At 39.8% G+C, this 18,766-nt stretch overlaps 1 protein-coding gene across 2 annotated transcripts; it reads right to left on the bottom strand.

Annotated features, from left to right (window-relative positions):
* Positions 1-902: 902 nt before the first annotated feature.
* On the bottom strand, positions 903-18,126 carry LOC111584671 (prenylcysteine oxidase-like). 2 transcript variants are annotated; one of them, XM_023293869.3, is made up of 8 exons: positions 17,784-18,126; positions 15,642-15,848; positions 15,160-15,334; positions 12,651-12,862; positions 12,179-12,319; positions 5,620-6,031; positions 3,785-4,067; positions 903-2,493 (listed from the first exon to the last, which is right to left on the bottom strand). In XM_023293869.3, the coding sequence occupies exons 1-7, from the start codon at positions 17,890-17,892 to the stop codon at positions 3,818-3,820; spliced, it is 1,506 nt and encodes a 501-aa protein (XP_023149637.2). In that variant the 5' UTR covers positions 17,893-18,126; the 3' UTR covers positions 903-2,493; positions 3,785-3,817. The 2 variants fall into 2 exon arrangements, with proteins under 2 accessions (XP_023149637.2, XP_023149636.2); XM_023293868.3 differs by having other exon boundaries at positions 903-4,067.
* Between the last annotated feature and the right edge of the window lie 640 nt (positions 18,127-18,766).

Here is an 18,766-nt window from a genome sequence, read left to right as displayed (position 1 = left end):
GAGCCACTCATTCTTAATATGAGCCCTGTGAATCCTGGTATTGTTATCTTTGAACATGCCCGTGCCATCAGGGAAGAAAAACTCCACTGACGGAAAGACCTGGTCATTCAGTATATTCAGGTAGTCAGCTGACCTCTTTCTTTGGGAACATAACGTTGCTGAACCTGACCAACTCCAGATCATAATCGTAACCCCCATAGTAGGCACTAGCCAAGATGCATCAGCTAGGGTTAAATAAGTTGTTGCCAGCTGAAACATATTCATCACTACAGTAACTGTCCAATGGAAGGCTCTTACCTATTTAAATCCATGTGGCGATCTTGCCATAACAACACCGTAATCTGCACCTACAGTAGGCGAGAACTCATACTACTTGTACACTAGCAAGATGGAGGATTGTCCTTTTCACAGATAAATGTCATTTTCAACTGTACAGAGCAGATGGCAGACATTGTGTTAGGTGTAGCACAGGGGGAGTTTATGAAGATGTCTACATTTTATAAGTAGTTTTTGTCGGGTGGCAATCTGAACGGCCATCGATATCAAGATAAAAAGCCTCACATGCACAGTTATTGTGTTCATTTGCCTCTATCACTTGGTGTTTGAAGCACTGTCATGTCACCAAAATCTGAACTGCCCTTCTAAATAAGTAACTCAACATGCACTGTCAAGGAGATTTAGATGATAAGATAATTAGAGTACAACACGACAACAACAGCATGCAGTCAGACATTACATCAAACTTTTCTTTTTCTCTGCATTTCAGGGAGAAAATTATATGAAATACTTGAAATGACTGAACACGAGCAGACGAAAATCACTTTCAGTCAACTTTCTTCTAGTAGAGAGAAAATAAAACCTGAATGTCTAGCAGAAATTAAGAGGAAAACCAAAATTCATAATCCAATAAAATGCTATTAGTTTTATTTTATTAACAGTCAGAAAAATCCACACCATTAAAACTGCTGCTATAGTATGCATCAAGGACGTAAAATACAATATGTTCGTACATGCTTTGCAGAAATTTGCTTGGTTAGAAGTAAACAGTCACACAAAAACTGTTTGACGCGTGTCGGTATCCTTATCAGCAGATGGAGTTTGCTCTGTTTCAGGTTGTCGATCTAGGATAACTGAAGATTGAATGAGAGGATGCAGAGTTGCAGTGGAAACTTCCACAAAAAACTAGCAAGAGGACCTTGAGTTAGGACGATTTGTCAAGATACTATTTATAAAAGTCAAACATGTTTTGAGTCTGTAGTTTACATAAAAATCACACTTCTGTTACTAGATACAGAAGCAAACATTTCAAGCTTTTAAAATGTAACCACATGTTCAGAGTGAACACTTAAGATGTTGTAATATCTAACTCAATTGCTGTTTCATGCCACTTTATGCTTCTGTTCCATCACATTTCAGAGAAAAATATTGTATTTTTTTTCCTCATTTCTCTCACTGCTGTTTGGAAGCAAACATCTTACATTAAAAAACTGTATTTGCCACAATATTAATGCATATTTCAGTGGTTATCAAAAACATTTTTGCTTATAATCTCTCACAAAAAAACAAAACAATAAAAAAATCAGTGTTCAGCAATCTGCTTAATGTTGTTCCACTTAAGAGATATTTACTCTAAAATGTTTAATATGATTTCTTTGACAATCCATTAGGTCCAAAGAGGTAAAATGATTTGAGATCTCAAAAAAGACAAAACATAAATTAAAGAAACATTTGAAAAACGTATATGTGAAACAGCTGAAATGAGCTCCACCTCCACCTGCTGTAACAATAAAATGCTTTATACACACAAACTCATCAGTATTAATGTCATATCAGTCACAGAGGGCATTTTATTGCAGTGCTTTTACTTTTAAACTCAAGTACATTTTGCTGATGATACTTAAATGCGGGACTTTCACTTGTAATGAAGTACTTTTACACTGTTGAAAGTACTTCACCTACCGCTCCCCCAACTCCCTTTTAATATATTTAGACTCCACCTTTATTTTAGCTAATAATACAATTATAAATGTCTTCACATTTCTTTATATTAAAATTTGTACTCAAGAGCCACTCAGACCCAGAAAAAACTAGCTTGATAAAATAATCCCGACTCAGAATGTACTCTTATCTGGAACTTTCAACCATATCCCACTACTCTGAACAACCTTTAGCCGTCACACATGAGAAACCTAAAAGGTGCTTTGGGATCCAGCTTAATGAAAACTGAACGAACTGTGTGATACATGAAAGCTTCTAAAAGTGACCTTTGAGTTGGGATTGTTTTTTCTGCATTTGAATTGTGTATTATTGTTTTTTTGAATCACATATCATGAAGGCAATATTGCTATAAATATTTGGTTGTTCTACATACAGAAGCTGCCACTGACCTTGAAGCCTTTAATAGAAAGCAGAGAGGAGTCGGCTGTTCGGACCTTAAAGATAAGTCGTCTTCATTTCAGCTCGACCACAACGGAGTTTTAAAACAGGTCCTTCCTGTTAAAAAGACATGGTAATTTCTCACCACTTCACACAATTACATTATCCATCAACTGCAGCCCTTTGGAGGTTTTCAGTTCACAAATTTTAAGGTTTTTCTGAATTCACTTTAGTCCACATCTGTTATAAATACATAGTAAAACAAGGCATTTCCTCTTACAAGTTTAATCAACTGTCATTGGTTTCTTGTTGTGTCGCCATTCTTGCCATTTCTGGAAGTGAGTGTCCAACTCCATCTTCATACATGTTTGTGCAAGATTACCATCCCTAATAGAAAAGCCGGATCTCAACAAGGCTTTAAGGCTTGAGAGAAAAGGGGAAATAACAAGTGTCATCGTCTTCTGCGTTTATTCAGTCCAGTGTGAAAGCCGTTTGGCTCCATTCCCTGAAAAAAATTCTTTCCGCCGGATTACGCAACAAAAGCAGCAGGAAGGGGAGATAATGAAATAGTCTGATGAAAGGGGCAATAGAGCATAGCACCAGTGGCCACCACCGTGAGTCACTGAATAATTATTTTATTAATTTACAAAAATCCCACTGAGATTACTTTAATGAGATCTCACTGGTGCCAACAGAAAGTCCATTAACAGTCCTTAGGTTTACAGAAAGTGCTGCAGTTCTGATTAGATGACAGACTAAAAGTGGAGTTAAATCAGTGACTGCACTGATTTCTGTCATATCTGAAAGCTGTGTTGTTTTATTTTGTGTATTTTGTCTTGGCTTGGACTCGGGATCATTTATTTACACAGAGCAGTAGCAGAACCTCAGACTTCAACTTAACAAACCGCCTCCTAGCAGTCCATTCACTATCCACAATATACATCAGCTGGTTGCTTGGTTTTCTTATTTCTTGGCAAAGCAAAGCTTCCTGCGGCAGAATTTTTGGATGAAACTACCAATTAACACTGGCAACGGATCCCAAACCAAAACTGCAACATGTCTCATTTATCTGCAGTGCTACTGGCTCACAGATTGAAAGTACCAGCAAAATCAAACTGGCCTTTGGACAGAAGTGCAGGACCACATTTGTCTTTCATGGTGCCTTCAAAACGACTTGATTTGGGTTTTGTTTTTGATCATATTCTGGAGAATGCTGGGTCAAATTGTGTCTCACTGATTCGGTGTATTAGATGTACGTAGCAATATGTTACATGGATGTGTCCAAAATACTCTGGAGAATACTCAAAAGGCTCACTCTAAAAATTTGCACCATGTTATGTTCTGGCTCAAATTTCAGTAGAGTCACATGTTCCACAGTTACTCAGAAACTCTTTCCTTCCTCACATACTTTCTTTGCTGAGCAGCGTCTTGGGTGACCAGGTCAAAGTTCAGTCTTGATCCTGTGCATCAGATCCCTCTGGTCCACCATGTCCGTCTGTCTGTTCCAGCGGTGGTAGGCCAGCAGGGCGATGTTCTTAGCAGCCACTGAGCTCATCTCCATGGCGCTGCCGGCCCACTCGATGCCGTTGAGGTAGTAAAGATTGGGGTGGATCTCCACTGGAGGCAGTCCCTGGCTGCTGCCGTAGCGAGGGTAGGCCTGCCACTCCGTCACCTGCACCGAGTAGTACGACCTGAGGTGAAGACGTAGAGACAGAAAATCTGCTTTAAAAGAAAATCTTGTTATGACAGAGCATTTTAATAAAGTTTAAGACATGCCTTGCTTTAGTTCAGACTGAAATATCTTGACAACTATTACATGCTTTGCTGGGACAAGTTGTAAAGATTCAGGCTGCGTGATTTTACAAAAAAAATAAAAAATGTACTGCGATACATAAAACTTCAGGAATACTTCTATTTCTGGTGGTTTTGTGTTGCTGATTTAAATAGCTAGAATATTTTCCAGACACCTGACACTGCACTTCTTTTTACAACCAAATTTTCCTTTTCAGAGTTTATCATCTGTTCCTCGCTCATTTTGCTGTGCACATTAACAAACTCTGTCTTGGGAATAATATGTTAAAAATCAAAAGAACTCAGTGTATCCAATAACCATTAAATCGGAGTACATTATGTTCAGACAGACACCACGGATTAGTCATGGAAAATGAGAACCGTGTGAATTTTCTTTTTGAACCAAGAAACAGAAAGAGATGCAGTAAGATCTATTTGAGTTTGTTTGCTTTTTTCACATAGTGCTACCTAGGATTTAAATAGCTGTGATCAGTAACACCATTGGACAGTGGTAGAGAGTAACTAAATACATTTACTCACACTTAGATATAATTTTGAGTTACTATTTTAGTTTAATCTTTACTACAGTTGGGAAACAAGTATTGTACTTTCTACTCCAAAACATGTATTCGATGACTTTTGTTATTTTACAGTCTTGGTTTGAGAGTACAAAATATAATCTAAAAAAATGAATTATTATGTAATATTAGAGGTAAAATCTTATGGAGTCCAGAGGGGAATCTCACAAGCCACCCAGCGGTTAGACTAGGTAACAAGGTCTGGTTAAATCTTCTGACATAATGTTGTAATTTTTGTTGTTTTTTTTTAGTGAAATGTCATCACATTTATGGGCAACTGCTCAAAGGATCGCTGTGAAATTGGGTTCACACATTCATGTTCCTCTCAGGATGAATTGTAAACTTTCCATGATCCCTTAACTTTTCAGAAAATGTCATCATCAGCACATAATTTCACTTCATCCAGTACTTGAGTTTATGATCAAACATGCAAAACTAACTAAATTCCTGGAAGATGCAGTTTTATTTTGTGTTTAGTATTAACTAGCAAAGATTAGCATGCTAGCATATGCACCACTGAGATGGTAAAAAGCATGTCAGCATATTAACATTCAGCTGAAAGCCACGCTGTGTCTCTTCCATATCATTATACTGTCCCATCACACATAATGAGCAAAATGCATTTCCTTTTTCCTAGCTGGTCAATACAAGAGTTGCTAGCAATTAGCTGATAATTTGATCAGCAACCACTTGGTAATTGTTTATTTTCTGAAGACAAATTAATCAAATTCATTGGTTTTAACTTCTTAAATGTGAACATTTGCTGCATATATTATAGCAAGCTGAAACGCGACAAAATGATTAGTAAAATACGCAGTACTGAAAATAATAGTTAGCTGCAGCCTGTTGTTGATAAAAGAAGGAAATTTCTGACCTGAACAGTGTTTTGAGCTGAGACTTGTCCAGCGGTTGTGGTGAGAACACCTTGTAGACTCCAGCTTCTTGTGGCTGCTTACGTCTGAATCCTGCTGAGATATTGACTGGACAAACGCTGGCCATGCTGTTGAAGAACAGATCAGGCGACTCAGTAGTCAGGACGCTGGCGAAGGGAAACAGACGTGGGTCCGGGAAACCAAAGAAAGAGGTGTTGAGGTAGCCGTGGACGATGGTTGCTACAGTGCTGTGATAGTTGCCGGGTAGCTCGTCAAAGGGAGGTGCGAAACCTTGGAACTGGAGTCCAGATTCAACACTGGCCTGGAGTGGCGTTGCCAGCACTACGATGTCATACAGCTCTGATCCCGTCTCTGCTGCCGTAGTGAAGCTCAGCTGGTACTGTAGCGCCTCCCCTGTAGTAGAAATACAAATAATCAGTTGTTATGACATTTTAAGATGGAACAAATGGTAAAACTAGACAAACAGGATGTGTGAATCAAATTTAAGAGCTAACAATGATAAGATTGGAAGACCTAACGTGTCAACTTAAGTTACGAGTACACTAAATAATCCTGTGGAAAGTGTCAACCCAACTGAAGCCTACGGAGCCCATAGAAGGCATAAGACCGGAAGTGCATGCCCTCTCTGCATCTGCACTCGTGAGTTGAAACCCAGGTCACACTGAGCTAGGTAGAAATAATGCCAACCTAGCAGAAATAAAAAAAGAGGAGGTGGTGTAACTTTTGGTACGATTACATCAAATACATCTCGATTGAGTCTTAATACAATAGGTTGTGGCTTTCCAGAACGGAAAAGGGGTGTTTAGAAGAAGTTTGTGAGTCTGTGAGTATATAAGACGATGTAACGCTTTGTGTAGTCAGTTAAAATCTCGAGATTTTGCTCATGTTCTTACAGCCTCTGTATTGAATAAACATTATTCGCATCAGACTCTAAAGTCTGTGTGAAGACTCTTTCTTGAAAACTTTTTGAAGACTAAGTTTTGATCCAGATTGATTTTTGACTATGTGTTTGACAAAGCAAGTTCCTGGGTTCGGTCATCAACGCAAAAGGGAACTGCACCCAAGAGATCAAAAGAAGACTTACAATGGTTCGAAGCATAGTGCAAAACATGACTAAGTTATGGACAAGTAAACTCCCTTCATCCCTCAAGGTCAGACTACTGAGATCAACAACCTCTGCAGTGGCATCATATGGCTCCGAATCCTGGGCTATGAAATCAGCAGATAAAATGAGATTGGATTCTTTTGAAATGTGGTGCTACTGCAGGATCCTGAGGATACCATGGACAGACAAGAGAACAAATGCATCTGTACTCAAGGAGCTAGGACCCAAAAAAACACTGTGGCACTAACATCATCACAAGGAAACTGAGCTACTTTGGTCACATTACCAGACATCACTGCCTTGAGAAAACAATCATTCAAGGGATGGTTAAAGAGAAAGAGAAAGCGTGGCAGACCTGCAGTGAGTTGGCTTGACGACATCAAAGAGATCACAGGAAATGGAACTGTGAAGGTTACTAGAGTTGCTGCTGACCGTAGACGATGGCGCTCTCTCATTCTCTGTTACTGGGTATCAACTCTTATTTTGAAAGTGAACCCAAGCATACAGATAGTTTGTAAGTCAATAAGTTTTTGCGAGAGAGACAGAAAGAAATAGTATTTGGTAAGCACCTTTGACATCAGGGAGATTTTATTTTGACAGTCTTACACAGGGGGAAACCAGTAGTCTCTTGTAAGTATTGTAACATTTCAGCAAAGGTGGGTAGAGTATCCAAAAATTGTACTCGAGTAAGAGTAACGTTACTTCAAAATAATATCACTCAAGTAAAAAGTAGTCATCCAAAAAATTACTCAAGAGTAGAAAAGTATTTGGTGAAAAGACTACTCAAGTACTGAGTAACTGATTGTAATGTCTGATTTATTTTTTTTAGAAATGATGTGATCAGACAGACAAAAATGTAAAATAATGTGAAAATTCTGGTATTTCCAAATAATAAAATTTAAAAAATAGCAAAAATAAGTAACATCTTTACAAAATGACAAGGCACAAGTGTCCCAGTAGCTCAGTGTAACAGAGTAAGAGTAGCGTTTCTTCATCACAAATCTACTCAAGTAAAAGTAAAAAGCATGGCAGAGTAAAACTACTCTCAGAAGTACATTTTTTTCGAAAAGTTATTCAAGTAAATGTAACGGAGTAAATGTAACTCGTTACTACCCACCTCTGCACAACAGCACATAAAATCTGACATGCAAGATCAATCACAAATAAGTGCAGTTCAAAAGATGAGTAGTTATTTGTGGAGAGAAGTCGGCATCTAAACTTATCCTTGAACAGAGAGGCAAGACCTCCTCCTCTACCAGAAGCTCCAGAAGAGCTCAGGAAAGAGCAGCCGCGGGAGGAGCTCTGAAAACGCGCTGTTGTCACCTGGTTTACTCCACATTTCCGTCAACAACAGAAAATCCAGGAAGTGAGAAGTGAAGAAATCGTTCAGGATAAAAGTTTTATTCGTGAGCGATCTGACACTAATCAGGGCCAAGCGGATTAAGTAGCGGTTAGACCGTTGAGAGACACGACTGACCGGACGAAGATGACCTGTATGCAGCCCCGACTGAGGATCCTCACGGGTGGGCAGCATGGAAGAGGTACCCGGCTTCAGGGATGACTGGTGTTACAGTTTAACTGATGATCAGGTTAACTGGCGATAGTTGCCGTCTCCAGATGTTTCGTCCGCAGATTCGTCACGATCAGATCTGGATTTACATGAAATAAAGATACCAGATACAGAAGACCTCGCCGAAAAACGTCGGCATCACTACTTAACAAAGTCTATATCCATGTAAATATCATCTACAGACAGTAAAAAGAAATGTGCGGGCCGAAATGAAAAACACGTGTTCTTCAAGTACGGTGACAGGATTCGAAACCACGTTATCCAGCGATAAAATTACGAGACCACCGTTTTACTCATTGTGCTACTGATCAGCTCTACAGGCGTTCCGCTTCATCCATTTAGATCACTGTCTTAAGTCAGTCCCTCCCCTTTCAACAGCAGACATCCCCTTCCACTGCAAATCAAGCAGAGGGAGAGCCTTTTTCTGTTAACAGAAAGTGAAACTTTACTTCGCTCAAGACGAGAAATGGCGCAGGCTGCAATTCTGCTGGATCAAGAAAAACTGTGCTGTTCCATCTGTCTGGATCTTCTAAAATACCCGGTGACTATTCCTTGTGGGCACAGCTACTGCATGGGCTGTATTATAAACTTTTGGGATGACAGAACAATACACAGCTGCCCTCAGTGCAGGCAGCGCTTCACGTCGAGGCCTGTCCCGATGAAAAGCACCATGCTAGCCAAGTTAGTGGAGGAGCTGAAGAAAGCAGGCCTTGCAGATGCTTCCCCTGATCACTCCTATGCTGGACCTGCAGATGTGGCCTGCGATTTCTGTGCTGGGAGGAAGTGGAAAGCCTTCAAGTCCTGTCTGACATGTATGGCCTCTTATTGCAAGCTGCACCTCCAGCCTCACTTCAACATGGCTCCATTAAAGAAGCACAAGCTCATAGAGGCCACTTCGAAGCTTCAGGAGAACATCTGCCCACGCCATGACGAGGTGATGAAGATTTTCTGCCGCGCTGATCAACAGTGTATCTGCTATCTCTGCGCCATGGATGAACACAAAGGCCACGCCACAGTCTCAACTGCAGCAGAGAGGGCTGAGAGGCAGAAAGAGCTCGGAGTTGACCGGAAAATCGTTCAACAGAGACTCCAGAGCAGAGAGAAAAATGCGAAGGTGCTTCAAGAAAAGTTTGAGGCCATCGGTGTGACTGCTGATAAAGCTGTGAGCGACTGTGAGAAAGTCTTCACAGACTTGATCTATCTAATTGAGAAGAAAAGCTCCAAAGTGAAGCAGATGATCAGATCCCAGCAGAAAACCGACGAGAGTCAAATCAAAGAGCAACAGCAGGAGCTGCAGCAGGAAATCACTGAGCTGAGAAGGAAGGATGCGGAACTAGAGAAGCTCTCATCAACAGAGGATCACCTCCATTTTCTGAACAGCTACTCCTGCCTGTCACATCTGAGAGGAACTACACGCTCATCCAGCAGCCATGACTTCACTGTGCAGTACTATGAGAACACGACTGCAGTTGTGTCAGAGGCCAGAGACACACTGAAGCCTATTCTGAGTGACCATTGGCCAAAAATCTCACTGACAGGGACTAAAGAGGACATTCTACTGGCTCCAGAAGGTTTTGTACAAGAAGAATGGGTTCCTCCTGAAGAAAAATCGCTGGTTGACCCATGTGACGACTGGATAGAGCCGTTATCAGAGGAGGATGAGGCCTCTGTGTGGCCTGAGCATTTGACCAGTAAGACTCTCTCTCGGAGGTTACGCTATTCTATTGTCGCCTCCTCACTATTTCCGGTCGCTGTCAAAAAAAAAATAAAAAAATCCCCCCAAAAAACCATCTAAAGACTCAAAAGTGAATCTTAAAAAATGTTGTACACTGAAGAATATTTTTTTCTGCCTCAAATTGACAAATTTACATTTAATCTATAGAACTACAGCATACACGTTTGTCATGGAGTAACAGGAACAGAAAAGTAACTCTCAGCCTCTCCATGCTGGTTTTTGCCATTATTGAGCTGTGAGTTTTAGTAGACAGAACGTACTGAACTGTAAAATTTTTGTGCTTGATCACCTGATTTGTTAAAGTGTGTCTGCACATCTTCAAGACGAAAAGTTACGGTTGGGATTATGTTTAAATTTTAGTAGTTTCTTTTGCCCAACAAATAGTGAAATAGTTTCTTCTGCTATAAAAATATGAATCTACCAATGTTATGCATATATTTTAAATTTACTGTCTAAAAAAAAGAAAATTGATGTTCCTGTATTTACCATAATTTCTCAATGTCACAATGCATGACAAATATTCAGCACTTGAGAAATGTGTGACAAAAAAATTTATTATTTCTGTAGATTCATTATATTAGAAAGTACAGAGAAAAAATGTCATCGCTGGACTTAGATTTTGTTGTTGTTGCTGTTTTTGCTGTTGTTCTTTTATGCACTGTCGTTTGTGGAATGAATTGAGCACTGTTCAATGAATAAAGTTTCTTATTACAAAAAAGAGAAAAAATGTCATCACTAGCATGATACTGTAACAAAATTCATTCTATCAAAGGCTAATTTACAGCAGAAATAAATACTGTGTTTTTATTTGTACCAGTAGCCACAAGTTAGAGATTTTTTAATGAATGAATTTATTCAAATACCTTTACTCATAAATATAAAAATACAGCTAATCTAATTGGGGTCATGTTATATTAAAAAAAATAAAACTAGAATAATAATAATTTGGCTTTGACACAAAGGCAGAGCTGAAGCCAAACACTTGATGAATTATGTATTCTGTAAAATTAAAATAAAACAAAAAAACAAAAAAAGTCTATATATCGATCTATCTATCTATATAAGTTATATGAACAGAGACATCCTATAATATGGTTGACAACCAATTTTTTTTGCAGTTTGATTTTGAAAGAACGTGTATAAAACTTGACCACATTCCATCTGGGAAATTTAACCACTGCCAAACAATTTGTGTTGACATTTAAATATCACTGAATTTCACGCAGTGAAACGTTTTACTTTGAAAACTAGATATGAAACTGGTTTCAACTGTAGTCACCGTTTTCAGAAGATAATTTCAAATGTGTCATTTCTAAGGCTCACAATTCAGAAAGAAAACATGTGTTTAACACGAAAAAAACCCCAAAATAGTCATTGTTCAAATGCCAGTAATTTTTAGATGTAAATATTTATGTTGCTCAGATTGGACTGAATAAATTGAGATTTATGAACTGAGTGTACTGCTGGTTGGTTTAGGCAAATGCTGCATGGTGACTGGTAAATCTGCACTCACAGTTGTGCTCCTAAGTTTACATACCCTGGCCAATTATGTGAAATATTGTGCTTTTTTTTTTTTTTTTTTTTTTTTTTTTTAAAAAGAAAATGTTTGATCATGGAAAATTTTTCCTTTCATTTAGGGTTAGTGGTCAGACAAAGTTATTTATTGTCACACAATTGTATTGTTCTGATCATTCAGCCTTTCATTAAAGAATGTTACATATTTTACTAATTCTGCTAGGTATGTAAACTTATGAGCATAACTGTATAATAACTTTTTACATTGGCAAGTTTCCTCAAAGTGCTTTACAATGTTTTTCGTTCACCCCAGCTACAATGTAAGGTGCACAAATGCCAACAGGATCGCTGGGCATGGAAGGGCCAGGGATCGAACCCCCAACGTCTTCACCTGCCCCATGTCATACCCCTCTGTCCCCTCTGGTCCCTGTCTGCTCTGCATTACAGTCTGTTAGCTTCTCAATGTGCAGAGGGCTAAAATTCTGCTTCGGACCATCCCTATGAACTGTTGTCACTTTATGAAGCACTAAACTGACAAAAGAATCCTCATAAAACTGAATCTAACTGGATTAGTAGCTCGACATAAACCCATTCATTAACATCAGGGTGGAGTACCTGAGTGGACGGGGGAGATGGAGTTGACGTGAGCCTGTAGCAGGTTAGCACCAGCCATCTTCAACAGGCCAGAACACACCAGCTTGTTGCCTCCTTCTACCGCCCACAGGTTGTTCTGGGCACCAGCTAAAGACACAGCGCCTGAAACACACACATTCACTTATAACAGACAGTGCCAAGTGCTATAAACCAATTATCAGCTGCCCACACACTTTCCTGTTCTCTCGCTCCCACAGGCCACCCCCTCTTTTCACCTTGCTTTCCTCTCGTCTATTCTCGACTACCAGCTCCTCCCATCCTCGTCTCCTGTATCTTTCCTTTCTTTCCTCTTTCTTTCCTCTCTCCTGACCTACATCAGTCGTGGCGTCGGTGTTCGGCTCATAACTGGCCTTAAATTCACCACTGCAGCCTTTCTCTTGTCGCTCTCCGCCCTGCCACTTCCCTGCTCATCACCGCTTCACACTTAGCTGACCTACAAAGGCAGGGATGCTGACGTTCTGTCCGTAGTTGATTCTCATGACAGGTGCGATGACCTCATCGATGAAGCGCTGCGACACACCCAGCTCCAGCAGCGAATCAGAGAGTGGCCTCCGGGTCATGTTGATGAAGCCGCTGCCTCCGAGCGAGTCCAGCAGTTCCTCCACCGAGCTGAAGGCGTAGCCGTGGGCCTGGTACTTGTAGATCCTTCATTGCAGACAAACAGACAAACCATAGTGGTGAACTATTAACTTAACAGACACATTCGCAAATGGACAAACATCTTTTTTTCCTTGTAGTCTGAAGGTGAGACAAATGTCTGAGCCATTATCTGTGCGTAACAAAACAGACAGAGAGACAGACAGAGGGATACACAAGCTTAGTGTTGTTGACTTAGAGAGAAGGCAAGAAAGACCAAACGGATATAGAGATTAATCATTCTCAGACGGAGGAAATAGAGGTCTGTGAATGGAGTTAAAGGAGGAGACTGGTTTATTTGTCAAGCAGAAATTGAGTCAAGGAAACATAATTAAGGCACAACATTTGGAAAATTGGCTGAATTTGACACTCGTGAGGTTTTGCACTGACTGGAATCTGAAATAATATTATGTTGTTTTACACTATTTTCTTCGGTAAAAGATTAAGAGAGCTGGAATTTTATCACAGTAGCTCATTATTTCATTGGAAAAGTCGAGGCAGATGGCTGTCTATATTTATGCAGACCTCATCCTCTGAAAGCCACACAGTGAGTCAAGGCTTTGCAGTGATTATGGGTGCAGATGCCTGAGGCATACAAAATAAAAACAGCACAAAATAGGCTTTTCCCACTGACTGTAACACCAGAAGGCAGTGTTGTGCTTTTATTTTGCCTTAAAGCTGGGGCAGGCAGTAATTTTTTGGCATCACTGGACAAACACATCTTCAAGATCCATAACAACTTCTCAGCATATTGTAATTCAAGAGGTCAAGAGGAAACTAGACTTCTACGTCTCCTTTTGGTTCTGTTTCCTGGATTTATAAAAAAAATAGCTTGTGACTGGATAGGGCTCCTATTCAATCACATTTTTTTTCACAGAGAAGGGCCCTATTGGCTGCTTTACAAACCCAGATGTGTGAGCAAGTCCCTTCAGGTTGTAGAAAGCCTGATTCAATAGCAGATAACCTTGGAGGAAAAGGCCCTATTCCAGCATTGCCAATAACTGTCAAAGGAACCCCAAAAAAAAGACAGACAGACAGACAGACAGACAGCAGACAGACAGACAGATTGATCCTTGAATAAAGGAAATTACAATGCCACAGCAGTTTCATAACAGTCAAAACACCACACTCAGGTGATATGACACTCATATCACCTGAGACTCAGCCATGCATGCATGTCATACTTTCAGATGCCCACCTGTACCCACCCAGGGAGCACTCTGTAAAATTCTAAGAAAATCAGCAGGATTAACACTAAACATTAGGGCCTAATATCCAAATATTCGGTGTTGACGGTGGCATCCCAATATTTATTTTGAGATCTGAATATTCGGAGTCTGTCCATCCTTTCCATCCCCCCCGTCGGACGTTACAAACCGAACACAATATTTGGATATTCGTCAGTAATTGGGGCCGAATATCCGGAGCCCAGAAACTGCTATTTGGGCCAGCCCTACTAAACATAGACATAAAATATAAAACCAACAAACAGTGATGTCATAATATTACCACAGCAGCGTATGGTGTGTTTGATGCACAGAAATCTTTTTATCGGAAACTGCATCAGAGCAATATACATCAGAGGGAGAATCAGCCATAGATGACCCCACAAATGTGATAAGGGTTCAAGTTAAACTTGATTAAACTCTTACCATACATTGGTTGATGTAGATTTTCTTTATAACTGGTATAATTTCATGTCTATGTTTGGAAGTATTTTAGATGGGAGAAAAAAAATGACACATCCTGTGTCAGTTGGCACATATGGCCATGGCAGCTGACGGTAACGTCTAGTTGTATTAAAAGCTGAATGACATGACAGATTCTTGGGCTGGCTCACTAACTGTTGCCTGTGCTTTGAACAGAGAGGAAAGAGCTGCTTTTGTTGTGCCTTTTCCAGATTTCTGTCTCGCCCAGCTTTAAGTAACTGTACAGTACAGTCTATGCTTCATTTTGTGGTAGAGAAAACAAGTCTGGAAGGAAAAATCTTTGCTGAACCTGAAATGTAAATTTGTTGGGTATCAATAAAATATGAGGGACATTTAAATGTTATCCTCATGATCACGTACCATTACTGACACCAGAAAAATGTGGAAAAAAATATGAACAATTATAAATCAGCTCAATGAGGGCCTTCAATGCAGCTCCAGAGACACATTGGACATCTACAACAAATGTATAACACTTTGACACAGCAGCATCTAGCCACCTTTAGCTGCACCACAACTACATCCTGTCTGCTACCCAGCACACCAAGAAGCTGTTTAGACTAAACTCAAAACTTGGCATTGATCATTTTGGCTTACCTCATAAATTTCTCCATAATTTCCTCCACCCACATCTGCAAGCGTATGAAGCTGATGCCGTAGCGCCACCACAGCCGGAAAAGGTCCAGCAGGTACCAGTCCGTCTCCTCCAGAATCATCTCTTCACCGTTGAAAACTGCCGTCTTTCCCGCCACACTGCGTCGATACTTTAAACCTTGAGAGGCAAATAGAGGATAAGACAAAGGACAAACACATAAAGAGAGGGATTTAATATTGAGGGATTTTGCATTTGGTCAAACAGGACAGGAAGTATAACAAACTATTTAAAGAAAAGAAAATCCTCACTTGGTATTTCCTAAACTGACATCGACAAACCTACTGACAAATATGAGCAGAGGTTAAACTATCATTTATAATTAATTAAAAGATTTCTGACTAGCGAATATGCAACCAGACCATTACAATTAACCAGAAAATGACCTCTTGACCTTTTACGCCTTCTGCATTGTGTATAAACTCACCCAGCTGTTTGACAAACTCCTGCATGTGGAGGTTGAGGGAGTGAATGATGGAGCCTCCAGACTCATAATCATTGTGATTGACAGTTACAGTGGCAAGACGTCCTCCCACTTCACCCTTCTCAAACACGTCCACCTGGACTTCCGGGCCAAAGTGTTGCCGTAGGAAATGGGCCGTGGCGCTGCCTCCTATCCCTGCCCCGACCACCGCTGAAACACAAGAGGAGAGTGAAAGTTAGAGTGTGGTTTAGGAGATAAATGTCTTTAATCTAATGACAATCAGTCATGTAGAATTTACTGCATTGTGTGTGGATGTTTAAAGACACAGCATCAGTGCAAACTGTAACAAATGAGCATGCGTATCAAGCAGATGAAGAAGCAAACTAAACACACAGCAATTAAAAAATAAATGTTTCCTATTATTTTGCAGTTTTTAGTGGTTAACCAAATAGTATCTATAGATGGACTGAGGATAAGAAATGCTGTCTTTAAGGAAGTGTTGGTTTAATACTGAACTGGGAACTACAGGGTTTATCTGTAACTAATATGACTCAGTACTGAACCATAGGAGTCTCCCTCAAGCTAACCATCAAGCTAACTCTACTGATGCAGGTGAGGCCCAAATTTTGAAACATTTTGGTCACTTTAATATGTTAAGTTTCAACACAAAGAATCTTGTACTGTATCAATATGACACTTCACCAAAAAATTTGAAGAATGTTGCAAAATGCGCATTTACTGATAGGATAAAAACTCTTAAATTGTCAGTTTAATTGTGGCACTCTTTGAGGGGATGTGTGTTAGCAGGCTGACAGCACCTGGACACATGTTGTCAGGTGAACATAAGGCTGGCTCACAGGATCCATAAATTGTAGCAAAGCAAAATTTTTTAAGTAATTTCATACATCAATCTAAAATGTCTCTTTATAAACATCCATATTTCATGTGATAAAAACTGAATTACGGTCAAGCAGTAATTGAGTTAAAAATGTGATGATTTAAGATGGAATGACCAAATGTGAGGGTAAATGGTCTGCACTTTTCTACCTTAGTGGTATTCAACGCGCCTTACAGTGTATTTCTCATTCACACACAAAGTTTTGCTTTAGTGTCTTGTCCAAGGACATTTTGACATGTGGAGGTTCAGGGGCTTGAACCGCCAAACTTGCACTTACTGGACAACCAGCCACATCTTTCTTGTTTTGACACTTGTATGGATTCTGCTGCTGTCTGATGCTTCAGGTATTTGATAATATCAGAGGAAAAACTACAAACGGTTGGGGGAAACAAACTAAACTTAGGCTTCTGATAATGTTTTGTCAAAAAAAAAAAAAAAAAAACGGATTAAATTTATTATTGGTGAATATACTTAATCTGAACTGTTAGTCTCCGTTTTGACCGCAATAATGTTATATTTTATGGACATTTAGGTTCATAAATGTGAAGTTGTAGCACAAAGAAAATGAGAAGAGTGTGTTGTGATTTTGGCATCCTAACCGTATTGTGGCGCCCTCTGTGATGTTTATGGACCAAAATTGGTGCTGAAATATTGAAAAAACTTTGCCTAAAACACCTCAAGCATGCATGCCTATCCATTAGTGTCACTGCAGACTTAATAAAAGTGATAAAGAAATGCTAATAAGCCCGAATTAGCAAGATTGTCCTGCAACTTTTATGGGAAAATCACCGAGGTGCTCATTCAAACAGGAAGCCAACATGTTCAATTGCTGTCAAATTGATAAAGAAGACTGCATGAAAACAGCAACAATAACATAACAAAGCTTCTACACTACAACACGAGCTTCTGAAATTCAGTTTTGGGTTGTTTTGTTTTTTGTGCCACCCCAAAATTCTCCGTGACCCCATCTGGCCACCCCATGAAACATTTCTGGAGGCGCCACTGCTGACAAAATATAAGCTAACGCAATATTATCCCGCTAACTGCTTTAAAGATAAAAACAACAACAACAAAACATTACAGGAATACATGTATATCTCATAACATGAAGACATCTATAAATAAAAGTCAGCCCAAAAGAGTTGCTCCAATCATCATTACCTCTGCGTCAGATTAGCTCACACCGCATGCTAACGTTAGCTAAATTAACGGTCGGCTACGATGTTTTAGCACACTGATATTCTTGCCTATTTTTGAAGGTGGAGCTCCGTCGACATCAGCGGGTCCCTCCGGGTCTCCTACAGCCAAAACAGCTGCCAGCAGGACGGCGAAAAGCGAGAGCAGAGAGACTGGCATCGCGGCTACAGGGCGGAGGTGACCGGTGGTAGAGGAGAGGAGAGCGGCTGCAGCTCAGCGACCGTTCCGCTAACAACGCATGATGCTACTAGCGACTCTGTTTCCTCCACAAGGACTGTGGATTCACAGCATGGTGGTTCACATCTCGGATGAATGTCGCTCTAAAATAATAATAATGTTCAATTCTGAATGGAATGTGGATGCTACAAACGATATATTGAAGATGCTGATACCGCAGATCAATCCACTAATCAGCATCCACGTCCGGCAATATCACGTGACCTCAACGGCTGGCTAGTTAGGACCAATCAGAGCCGCCACAGCAGGTACCAGTCTTCCTGCTTCATAATATACATGTAATGAACTCCAGTTTCATCACATTTAGGACATTGAAACATGGTTCCAAAGCTGCAATGACTACTATTATATTTCGTGCATATATCAAACATAGTCAGTTTTATATTAATAGCTCTATGAATTCAAAAATTAATGTGATCTTATGGGAGAGCAGGCTCAACTTTCAAATCATATTGTCTAATATACCATAAGTGCATCTACAGACCCTGTTTTAGACTTAAAATAATCACAAGTCTTCCACCTATTAATGAATTGTTTCTTATTTGCTTATATTTTTCAGTGAAGGAGCTATTTACCTAGATGCTCCAGTGATTGGACCCGACACTCTTCCATAAGTGGGTCAAAAATGACCCACATAAGAATCCATGTGTTTCTATTCCATTTTTGACATTTTGGTTAAGAATAATTATTCGTATCGTTTATGTTATCGTTTGTATTGTATTTTTGTCCACACAAGAATGATTTCATCACAGTAATATGAAAGACTGTAAAACGTATGCCAGATGTAATTTATTAA

Source organism: Amphiprion ocellaris, chromosome 14 (assembly GCF_022539595.1).
Source record: "Amphiprion ocellaris isolate individual 3 ecotype Okinawa chromosome 14, ASM2253959v1, whole genome shotgun sequence".
In the NCBI taxonomy this organism is placed as follows: Eukaryota; Metazoa; Chordata; class Actinopteri; family Pomacentridae; genus Amphiprion; species Amphiprion ocellaris.
The sequence above is the reverse complement of the archived record's forward strand: the minus strand, read 5'-3'. Positions and strand labels throughout refer to the sequence as shown.

What these genes read in the sequence shown, in the direction of transcription:
- LOC111584671 (XM_023293868.3), bottom strand. Translation starts at nt 17,892, where the DNA reads ATGCCAGTCTCTCTGCTCTCGCTTTTCGCCGTCCTGCTGGCAGCTGTT. An exon ending in AGCTCCACCTTCAAAAATAG is followed by an intron (nt 15,849 to 17,783) that starts GCAAGAATATCA and finishes CTTGTGTTTCAG; the next exon opens with CGGTGGTCGGGGCAGGGATA. An exon ending in CATCTCCCCCGTCCACTCAG is followed by an intron (nt 6,032 to 12,178) that starts GTACTCCACCCT and finishes TTTCTACTACAG; the next exon opens with GGGAGGCGCTACAGTACCAG.